We start from the raw sequence: 11,921 nt of genomic DNA, 5'->3' as shown, positions 1-11,921 counted from the left end.
ACAAGTATGAATATCATAGTCCTCTCTTCTCTATCTATATTTTGTTACATGTTCATATAGCAACTATGCATACCAAAGTTTCTCTTTTTTCTCCGTTTGTATGCCATAAATTTATGTTTGTATGAATGAAAATTCCTTTAAAATTCTAGATTTAAAAAAAAGGAAATTTCTAGAAAAATTAATTCGTCTCCCACACGAAACACTAAATTAGGGTTTGAGGTTGTTTCAAAAGAGAAACAAGGGGGAGGAAGGCCCTATTTCTCACAATTTTTGCTATTGGAGTTTTTTATTTTATTTTACTAACTTGTTATCATTGACTCTTAGGCTAAGTAGATTCTCCTATTTAACTCCTTTTATTGCCCTTATGTATCCTTTACTCCATAACTTTCTATTTTTTGGCCAATTTTGGTAAACTTTTTGGTTTTTCGTAATGTTCTTCATTTGTTTTAAAAAAATTCAAAAGACATGATAGAAATCTACTCTTCTAATTTATTTTATCCTTTTTTAATGTCAAAACTGGTCAATCTCATTAATCTATTAATTTGTTGAGTACCTTCTTATTTGGAAGTATAAGTATTGCACCAAAATTATAAGTTTCATTTGATTTCGTTGTCTAATTTTCTTATAGGGTGAAGAGGTTACTTGTGCATAGGTGTCACGTGGTTAGATTTAGGCTAAGTCCATCTAGCCAAGTGGAATATCTACCCCGTGTGACCGAGTCCTTCCTAAGAACTAGTCAGCCTCCTTGAGCCTCGGATCCTCCAACCAATACTCCACACTAGAGGTTGCAAGCCAAAAAGGACAACAGAAAGACCTAAGATAAAGAAGAACTTTGTATTGAGAAGACAATGTTACAAAGGGTGGCCAAACACTCTTGAAGGCCAAAGGCTAAAAACTCTCTCTATACACTTTAAGAGCAAAGAATGCTAAGGATTTTTTGACCTCTTTACAATGGGAGAGGCCCCTCTTTTTATAGCCTCCCCCCTGACCTTTAGAAATCTCTAAAAACTCCCAGAAATCCGCCAGATCCTAAAAATTCGAATTCTGGCATCAGAGGCGCCCTGGTCGCGCAGGTGCCTGGAGTCTTAGTCGTACGGGCGCCTTTGAAACCCCATTTCGTGAGCCTCAGGATGCGCCAGGGCGCTTCGCACACTTGCGGATGCACTTGAAGTCCTAGTCGTGCACAACCCCATTTTGATCCACCAGCGTGCCTACTGGCTGCAACCCCATTTTGACCGGCCTCCTCGTGTCTGTCGGTGTGCTGCCTTGTATCTGGGCCAGTTGTTGGGGTTGTTGCGCGCCTTGTTGCTTGGCCATCCGTTTGGCAAGCTCAAGTGTGTCTTTTTCCGCTGCAACTGATGTCGGGCCAGCCATATGGGTGCGCCCCTCTGGGTCGTGCCATTGCACTTGGCTTTGGTCGTTGCTGCTATTGTTGTGCACTGAACTTGCACAGTCTTCAGCCTTGGTGTCTGGCCACACCATGGCTTCATCCTCTGTCTCATACTCCCACCGCCATAAGGCAGACGCCCTCGTCTGCAACCCCTGGTGATAGTCGGCTACCTCCTTTTCGAACTGCCATTACTCGGCAGCGTCTTGCCATGTTACCTCACTTTTCGGTTGACCCTGCCACTTGACCAAGTATTGTGTCCTCTGGGGCTTGCCCCTTTGGCGTTCCTCTTGGTCTGCAATAATATGCTCTACCCTATTATCAAAGGTAGTAAATATATCTATGGGAGCTCTTGGGTCAACTATTCTATCCAGGTTTGGGTCTTCAAAATAAGGTTTAAGGTTTGATACATAAGAAACACTGTGGAACTTAAACCTTTTCGGCAATTGCAATTTGTAGCGAGGTTGCCCACACGTTCAATGATAGGAAAGAGTCCTTCATATTTCTTCAAAAGACATTTGTTCTTGCTTCTTAAGTGACAAAATTGTTCAGGTCTGAGTTTGAGAAGGACCTGGTCACCAATATTGAAAGAAGACGCCCTCCTCTTCAAATCAGCATGTTTCTTCATCTTTTTAGTTGCCTTATGCAATAAGACCCGTGCCTGCTCCGTTTTCTCTTTCCACCTCTTCACCAATTGATGAGCTGTTGGACTTTTTCGTGAAGTGTCTGGAAAGAGACCCATGGGAGCCAAAGGCTGTCGTCATGTCGCCAACTTGAAAGGACTGTGCCTGGTTAATTCTAATTTCTGCAAATTGTATGAAAACTGAGCCACGTCTAACAAGTTTGGCCAGTTTTTCTAATTTGCTGCAACAAAATGGCGTAAGTACTGTTCTAACAAAGCATTTACCCGCTTAGTTTGGCAGTCACTTTGAGGATGAAAACTAGTGGAAAAACTTAGAGATGTTCCCAATAGTTTGAATAACTCGGTCTAAAATTTTCCTGTGAATTTGGGGTCGTGATCACTGATGATCGTTGTGGGCAAACCCCAATGCACATGTGCCATGAATGCTCTAGCTGCTCCATCTGCTGTACAATCACTTGGCACCACTACGAATGTACCATACTTCGTAAATTTATCTACCACCACCATGATAGATGCCAACCCATCTTTCATACGAAATCCAGAGATGAAGTCCATTGAAACAAACTCCCACGACCGCTTTAGAATAGGTAAAGGCTGTAGCAAACCCCTAGGCTTGCGTTGTTCAATCTTATCTTGTTGACAGATAAGACACGTGCGCACAAATTCCTCCACATCATTCTCCATGTCTAGCCAATAATACTGGCCAGACAGCAATGCCAACGTCCTTCTTTGACTTAGATGTCTTGCCCACAAGGTATCATAGCATTCCCTCACGAGGTTATGCCGTAGATTATCGTACTTAGGCACATAAAATCGATTACCTTTGGTCTTGAGCAATCCTTCGTCAAGCCAGAATTTTCTCGTCTCGCCCAAGGCACCAACTTGTATAATGTTGTAAGCTTGGGGTTTTGGCGAAGTCCAATGCGAATTTTGTCTAGCAACGCCGTACCAACTTGTGTAATTGTTGCTAAAGCTTGTAATCGCAAGCTCCTATTTTCTGTGTCTGTGCCAAGATGGTCTTCGATGCGCGCGCTTGCCTTGTGCAAATCGCATATCTCATGCGCCTACGCTCACGTCGTGCGCCTCTTCATGTTCAGCTGCTACCGCACCGCACGTGGTGCGCGTGAAGCAAGTGCTGATTGCGGCGGTATGCGGGGATTCAGTCGCATGTGTCTTCTCCTCTGCCGCATGCGTGCATGATGTTGGTGCTTGCTATGCCATGTGCGCCAAACTCTGGCTGGTCTCTTCCTTGTAAGAGGTAGGTGCGTCCAGCTTCCTGCTCAGTGCGTCGACAACACATTGGCTTTCCCCGCCTTGTACATCATCTCAAAGTCAAACTCGGCCAAGAAATCTTGCCATCAGGCCTGCTTTGGACTAAGCTTTTTCTGCGTAAGAAAGTAGCTAGAAGCGACGTTATCAGTTCTTACAATAAATTTGGAGTCTAAAAGATAGTGCCTCCAAAGACGTAAACAATGCACTATCGCCGTTATTTCTCTTTCTTGTACAATATACCGTTGCTCAATTTCATTGAACTTCCTACTCTCATAAGCGACTGGGTGTCCGTCCTGTTATAGCACACCCCCAATGGCATAGTTTGAGGCATCTGTATGTACCTCAAATGGTTTGCTGAAATAAGCAAGGTGCAGCACTGGTTCAACCATCATGGTATCCTTTAGCCGTTGGAATGCTCTTTGGCATGAGTCTGTCCACTGCCACTTTTAGTCCTTCTTGAGGAGGTCGGTCAAGGGGGCTGCTATAGCTGAGAAGCCCTTGATAAACCTCCTATAATAATTAGCAAGACCAAGAAAAATCCTAAGCTCACGTACCTTGGTAGGGATTGACCAGTCACGCACAACCTCCACAATCTTGTTGTCCATCTATATCTGTCCTCCCCTATCCAATGTCCAAGAAATGACACCTCTTGCAACCCAAATGAGCACTTCTCTTCCTTGACATACAACTGATTGTGTCTCAATTTCTTGAACACCTTTCAAAGATGTTCTTTGTGCCCGTCCATACTCTTGTTGTACACCACAATATCATCCAAATAAACAATGATAAACTTGTCCAAGTATTCGGAAAATACCTCGTTCATGAGAGTGCAAAATGTTGCATGTGAGTTGGTTAGGCCAAAAGGCATAACCATGAACTCGTAAGCCCCATATCTCGTTACACAAGTAGCCTTCCCCTCGTCTCCTTCAGCAATCCGAACTTGGTAATAACCACTTTGCAAATCCAGTTTGGAAAAAACTCGAGCCTCTTTCAATTGATCAAAGAGATCAGTAATAAGGGGAATAAGGTACTTGTTCTTTATGATTACCTTGTTGAGCGCCCTATAATCGATGCACAGTTTCATACTTCCATCCTTCTTAGTCTAAAACAGTATAGGGGACCCATAAGGTGTTTTGCTTAGCTTTATGAACCCAGTGTCCAGCAGCTCGTTGAGTTGTCATCGCAATTCGTCCAGCTCATTGGGCATTATTCGGCATGATGCTTGTGCTTACTCTCTTGCTCCGGGCTCAAGCTCTATGTGATGGTTCACCTATCTCCTAGGTGGTAATCTCGCTGGGAGTTGTTCAGGCATGACATCTCTATACTCATGCAAAACGGTTTGTATCTCCTTAGGGGTAGGCATGGCCTCATCCTGCTCCATAGCACAAATAGAAGTAATGTAAGTTGAACAACCCTGCTTAAGACCTTTTTTAAGTTGGAGGGCTAATAGCATTAAGTCTTTTTTTGTTACATATTTGTTCTCAACTTCAGAAACCGTACAAGGATTTTGCTCGTCCATAACCCCCACTACCCCAACATGTGGCATTACAAAAACTTTACAAACTGTGAAAAACTCCATTCCCAAAATCACCTTGAAATCATCCATGCCAACAATAGTAAAATTTTGAAATCCTACCCACTTGCCTATCACCACCGGGACATTCCTGGCAATGCCTTGAACTTCACGAGCAACAGAATTTACAACTTTCATTTTGCTCCCATCTTTCTCTCCTCGTATCCTTACACGCTTAGCCTCCTTGTCCGAAAGAAAGTTGTGGGTGGCGCCAGTGTCCACCATTGCTTTAACAGTATGTCCAGCAAGTGTTAGAGAGATAAAAAGAAGTTCTCTTAAGGGTCTTACCGGAAGTGGAGCAGCCTTCTCCTCCTTGGAACAGACAACAATATTGAGAAGAGTTAGAGAGCCCATCGTAAGCTCAATTCCTCCATTGTCCATCTCAGTTTGAGCAGCATTGAGGAGTCTCTTTTTAGGACAATCCCTCGCATAGTGCTCTCCCTCGTATATGAAACAATAGACCTTCTTCCTCTGTTTGTCCCCTCTCTTCTTTTCTTCCAGCCTAGCCTAGGTGTCCTTTACCCATGGCTTCTTCTCCCCTTTCTCCTTCTTCTTAAAATTTGTTTTACCATTGTTATTTTCCTTAGACACTTTGTTAGCCGAATCATTTCTTCTCTTATATTCGGTTAACTTTTCAGTCGTAGATAAAACTGAAACTAGTGTCTTTACCTCCCGTCTTCTCAATTCTTGCTCAGCCCATGGACGTAAGCCAACAAGAAAGGAAAAAAGACAATCCTCATCTGTCATGTTGGAGATATAAAGCATAAGGGAAGTGAAGGATTGTACATACTCTCTAATAGTGCCTTTTTTGCGTCAATGCACAAAGTTCCTTCCTTGCTTAGTACTCGACATCTTCATGAAAGAACTGCCTCCGCAGCTCCCTCTTGAAATATTCCCAAGTGTGGACGGGGTCCTCTCCCTCTTACTCATCTCTCATGCGTCTTCTCCACCAGAGAATAACATCATCAGATAAGAACATGGCAGTAGTACTAACCTTAACTTGCTCGGTGGTGAGCTTGCTAGCATAGAAGTATTGCTCCACTTGCCATAGAAAATTATCTATGACCTTCACGTCTCTCTTTTCGTTGAAAGACTTTGGCTCAGGCACCTTTATCTTTGCTTGTGTGTGAACAACCCCTCCATTTGCCAAGGCTTGTTCACACAAGTAGAGTCTTGCACGCAGTTCTCCAAAGAGGTCTTTGATGTCCTTCTCCAATTGTTCCATCTGCACCCTCATGACGGCCATGGCTGAATAGACGTCCTCCTCAAATCCTCTTAGCTAATTCAGAGTTGGTTGATGCTCCTCAATCGTCCTTTGAACGAACTCCTCCCAGTTCATACAAAAGTTTTCGACACTATCCAAACGATGCTCAAAAGTTGAAAAACAAAAGTTAACATCACTTACTTGTTCTTTGCCTCTTGAAGCATCTTCTCCACTTGTGGAAGCCCTTGCTTGCAACGTACGCTCTGATACCAGTTGTCACGTGGTTAGATTTAGGCTATGTCCGTCTAGCCAAGTGGAATATCTACCCCGTGTGGCCTAGTCCTTCCCAAGAACTAGTCAACCTCCTTGAGCCTCGGATCCTCCAACCAATACTCCACACTAGAGGTTGTAAGCCAAAAAGGACAATGGAAAGACCAAAGATATAGAAGAGAAAAACCAACTTTGTATTGAGAAGATAATGTTACAAAGGGTGGCCAAACACTCTTGAAGGCCAAAGGCTAAAAACTCTCTCTATATACTTGAAGAGCAAAAAATGCTAAGAATTTTGACCTCTTTACAATGGGAGAGACCCCTCTATTTATAGCCTTCCCCTGGCCTTTGAAAATCTCTAAAAATGCCCAGAAATCCGCCAGATCCTAAAAATTTGAATTCTGGTGTCAGAGGCGCCTTGGTCAAGTGAACGCTTGGAGTCCTGGTCCCGTGGGAGCCTTTGAAACTCCATTTTACGAGCCTCAGGATGCGCCTAGAGTCCTGGTCGCGCTTGCACCTACGGATGCGCTTGGAGTCTTGGTCGTGCGCAATCCCATTTTGATCCACCTGGAGTCCTAGTCGCGTGCAACCCCATTTCGATTTGCCTGGAGTCTTGGTCGTGCGCAACCCCATTTCAATCCGCCAACGTGCCTGCTGGTTGCAACCCTATTTTGACCAGCCTCCTCGTGTCTGTTGGCATGCTGCCTTGTGTCAGAGCTGGCTGCTGGGGTTGTTGCGGACCTTGTTGCTTGGCCATCCGTTTGGCAAGGTCAAGTGTGTCTTCTTCTGTTGTAGTTGATGTCGGGCCAGCCATATGTGTGCACCCCTCTGGGCTGTGCCATTGCACTTGGCTTTGGCCGTCGCTGCTATTGTTGTGCACTGGACTTGCACAATCTTCGGCCTTGGTGTCTGGCCACACCATGGCTTCATCCTCTGTCTCACTAGGTCTCAATTCAAGAGTGAGCACCAAAATTATAAGTTTCATGTTAAGTGTGATAATATTCTCAAGACCTTAAATATGTATCATATCACAGGTGCAACAAGTACAAAGTATGGCTATCAAAGATATACGTGTATTTCATGCATATGAGCATCTTTTGGATCATTGAGATAGTAGAGCTATCAGCTTTAACCAACAGTGTCAGGCTAAGGAGTGTCTAAACCTATTTTGTCTTTACCAAGCATTTCAATAAACCTATTTTCTTATACTAAGCTCTGTTTGTGTGAGGAAACACACCTTTCTCACACTATGGGCTCGTAGATACACTAGGTGGCCATTAACCAACTTAGTTACTTGAGACTCTAAACCTTACAAATTTTATGTACTGACCTCTGAGCTTGATCCTAAGTCCATCCTATAGCATCGAACACTTCACATCTATAAGGAGGGGTCTAATGAGATTACTTTCTCCAATATATCAATTCTTCCTTTAATATGTAATAGCTACAAGAGGAAAACTCTTTTCGAGCTCTCATTTCAAGTTGGAGAACCAACCTTAAGTTTTTGCATTAAAAATAGCCAAACAACCATTTCAAAATAAAGATCAAGTCTTTTCAAATTCAAGGAATGTACCTAAAATATATTAAATCATGCCAACAATTCCCCAAAAAATTTGTCCATGTATCAAAGGTTTGGTTTATGTGATTTGGACATAAGATAAATTACTATTCCAATGCATGTCTGCCAAACTCAAGAGTCTACTAGTCACATGATCATAGGCAAATGAACAAGGTGATTGCCATAACTAATTACATAATTTAAACTTTTGGAAGTGTTAGATTTGTAGAGATAAATATAACTTGATCATAACTGAGTATAATGAGCCTCTATTTATAATAAAGGAAACAACTAGAATCAAATACTTAAAGAAAAACTCTAGAACATCTGGACAACTAAACATAAATAGAAGACTAACATGACTAAAACACCTTTAAACTGATGCTCTTATGTGGGACCTCTTTCCCATAAGACTCCTCTTAGACTCCACCATATTATTTCTAACTCTATGAGATTTCTTGTTGTGAGAGTAATGCAGAAATTTATAACTTCAACTTGTAATGGAAAAAAATCATAGTCTTTAAGAATTATTTTTATATTATATTCCCTCTAAAGTAGTTATTCAAGTCGGGGCCACAAGGTCCCACCACTCACGATGCTATACGGTTTCAAATGGATGATGAGTAACGGACGATTAGCTCCGGCGGATATTACGGAGTTGCGTGATTGATACGCAGTCCTTTTTGGTTTATCAAGTTACCAGATCGGTTAAATTGCCCTTTAAATACTGCCGGAGCCGACATAAACGGTCCCGTAATTTCGGAAGTTAAGGCTGATCAACCGCGTCGAGTCGTGACTCGCGAGTCGCGAGTCGTGACGGGATTCTTCGTCCTTGGAGACGTATGGTCACCGTCGGTTGGACACAGATGCCGCCGTCGTCGTAGTCGTCGCCAAGTAAACAACTATCGTGGGACAGCTGGCAGGGTCAACACACCCAGGCCGTTTGCTGACGTGTCAAACGACTCGGCGCCGGAAACCGCCAATCACAGGTGGCCTTTGCTACGTTACAAAATGAAGCAAAATCGCTCAGTCGCCTTTCGCCTCCTGCCTTCTCTCTCCGTATATCCTTCGCACACCCCGACTCGAAGGCTGACGAATCCTAACAGAAGCACAGATAGTGCGGGTTTAGGATTCTCAAGGCCTTTAACTTCTTGAAGCTTCCATTATTTATTGGGTTCTTCCGTCTCATTCCTCCCAGCCATTTCGCTACTGGAATGTCTACAATCTCTCGAAGTTTTTTCTTTGCGAAGAAAACTGTGCAGGGAGAAGATACGACGATCCATTGGGAGAAAGAGAGATAAGCTCTCCGTCCATTATCCTCAGATTGATTAGATCTTTTGTCTTGTTATCTGCTTTTCATCATGTCCGGAACGGTGGTTAACGAGTCGGTCAAGTCTGGTTCGGAATCGAACGCGGTAAAGATGGTGAATCCGATTGAGGTGGAGTTCGCGAAGTGTGAGTGCTGCGGATTGACTGAAGAATGTACGCCGGATTATATTACCAGGATTAGAGAACGGTTCCACGGTCGCTGGATCTGCGGCCTTTGTTCGGAAGCTGTGAAAGATGAGATTTATCGATCGGAACGGTTGATCGGGATGGAAGAGGCTCTCAATCGCCACATTAACTTTTGCAAAAAGTTTCGATTTTCCACTCCCAAAAACTCTAAAGAGCATCTGATTATGGCTATGAGACATATACTCAGGCGTTCTTTGGATTCTCCGAGAGCGTTGAGAACGATCCCCAATAGCCCTCAGAGAGACAATGGAGGGGTTTCGCGGCCGTCTCTCTCGCGGTCTGAGAGCTGCATGCCGACTTTGGCTGGTTAGGAGGTACAAGGTACGACGACGCAGTAAAGAATGCAAAGAAAAGAGACTGAGATTATGAAGTCTTAACTTCAATTGTGGAAAGTTAGTAGTAGGAGTTTAGATTTTCTTCAAGAATTTTGGTCCAGATCTCATACTCTTCTTCTTTGATAGGATTAGGAGTTTTGAGGATCGATTAGTGTAAAAAGGACTTGATCGAATGAATTTAAGATTTATGCAATTGTTTTTTGCTATCTCGTCTTCTTTGTCCTCTATCAATTGCAGCAAGCCTGGCTAGAATGAGCTTCTTATAGTTCTGGTGCATTTCCAAGTGCTCTTTTCTTTAGAGACTCTTCATATTTGCTTCTCTTGAATCCTTTTTATGGCAGAAAAAGCTCACAGGATTTTAAATCTGCCTGCCATTTTTGCGTATTCAACAAAATATAAAAAAACCATTTTGACCTAATTGTCTTGGGTGCAAAGTTGCAGTCACTTTTCCAAAGCAGAAGCATGGGAGAGAACCTCTTCTCTGTTCATCCGTTTTTAGTTATTTAGTCTTTCAATCTTTTCTCTGCATCTCCAGAAGGAGATTGCTTCTGCAGGGGAGAACAACGACGTGGTTGCGAATTCGCTCTCTATCATTGTTTCTTGGCCTTGTTACTGTTGATGCCTTCTGTTCCCCACCCACGTGATTACCCCTGTCCTGCTGTCAGTTGAAGATGCGTCCATCTACTGGCTCCCACTAGAGAGACGCCGGACAACGGACGCCGGGAGGCCGGAAACAATCTACATTCTTTAATCGGAGACAATGCAACTCACATTCCCTAAGGGCCTGTTTGCAAACCATTGGAAAAAAAGGGTAGAGAAAGGTATTTTCTGTTGTTTGGTAACAGTGAATCATTAAGAGAAAAGAAAATAAGCGAAATAGTTAATATATTTTCTCTCACAAAATGATAAAATTTCGAGAGAAAAAAAAAAGAAATAGAAACTTGATATAAAATTGTTATCATAAAAAAATTAAAATTTACTAATTTTCTTTTCTTTTTCTTTTTCTACATCCAAACAAAAAAAAACTATATTTTTTTTATGTTTTCTCTCTCATTTTCCATGGGCATACAAACAAGAGAAAGTAAACTTCTTTTCTCTTTCTATTTCTCTTCACTTCCTTTTCTTTTCTGTCGACTTTCTATGTTCCAAACACAACCTAGGGACCAATTTGGAACACACCAAAAAAGAAAAATGGGAGAAAAAAAGTATTTTCTATTGTTTGGCAACAAAGAATCATTGAGAGAAAAGAAAATAAGCGAGAAAATCACTTTCTTTCTTAATTAATAAATTTTCTCTTACAAAATGATGAAATTTGGAGAGAAAAGAAAAAAAATAGAAACTTAGAGCCTGTTTGGAACCCCCAAAATAAATTTTCTCTCACAAAATGATGGAATTTGGCGATAAAAGAAAAGAAATAGAAAATTTTAATCATCAAAAATTTAAAATTTACTAATTTTCTTTTCTTTTTCTATATCCAAACAAGAAAAACTATGTATCTCTTCTAATTTCTCTCTCATTTTCTATGGGCATGCAAACAAGAGAAAATAAACTTCTTTTCTTTTCTCTCCACTTTATGTGTTCCAAACACACCCGTAAAAGAAATTTTTAATCAGCATAATTTTAAAATATTACTAATTTTCTTTTCTTTTTCATTTCCCAAGTGTATCCAAACAATATAAACTACATTTCTCTCCAATTTATGTGCTCCAAACACAACCCAGGTGATTGGAAAGGACTAGAACATTAATACTAACATATTTGAACCTATCCTAATCAAGTCCATTTATAGGATAAAGTAAATAAACTATGAGTTTTACATAGTTCATAGTTCAAATCTATAGAGATACAAACAATGACGTTCTGAGATCACATGTCTAAATACATGAATGAAACAAGCTCCTCATCCATTGCAAGAGGGGTAATGAACTGAGGAAGCTCCTCCTTGGTCTCTTCTGCTAACAAGCCTTTGAGATGTAGGATTCTTGTTTGCTTCTGGCCTATGGAATGAAAAGCAAGTGGCTCATATGGAATGATGGCCCTGATAGGATTAACCTTCACCAATGCTCTATCATCTCTGTCATCCAGATTATCTCTTCTACTTTGTTGTTCTCTTTTCCTCTTTCCTCTTCAAGGTCCTTTGTTGTCTTTCTCATCTCCGACTTTT

General features: G+C 41.8%; 1 protein-coding gene across 1 annotated transcript; it reads left to right on the top strand.

The window, feature by feature from the left end:
- Positions 1–8,901: 8,901 nt before the first annotated feature.
- LOC137960557 (uncharacterized) lies at positions 8,902–9,925 on the top strand. Its single transcript, XM_068808211.1, has one exon. It carries the CDS (start codon positions 9,269–9,271, stop codon positions 9,731–9,733), a length of 465 nt encoding a protein of 154 aa, XP_068664312.1. The 5' UTR covers positions 8,902–9,268; the 3' UTR covers positions 9,734–9,925.
- Positions 9,926–11,921: the final 1,996 nt, after the last annotated feature.

The sequence above is a fragment of the Aristolochia californica genome, unplaced genomic scaffold, assembly GCF_029961685.1.
Source record: "Aristolochia californica isolate CCGP_79_NKW_82.1479 unplaced genomic scaffold, dmAriCali1.0.hap1 SCAF_3, whole genome shotgun sequence".
NCBI classification, from domain to species: domain Eukaryota; kingdom Viridiplantae; phylum Streptophyta; class Magnoliopsida; order Piperales; family Aristolochiaceae; genus Aristolochia; species Aristolochia californica.
This window is presented reverse-complemented; position numbering and strand designations above follow the sequence as displayed.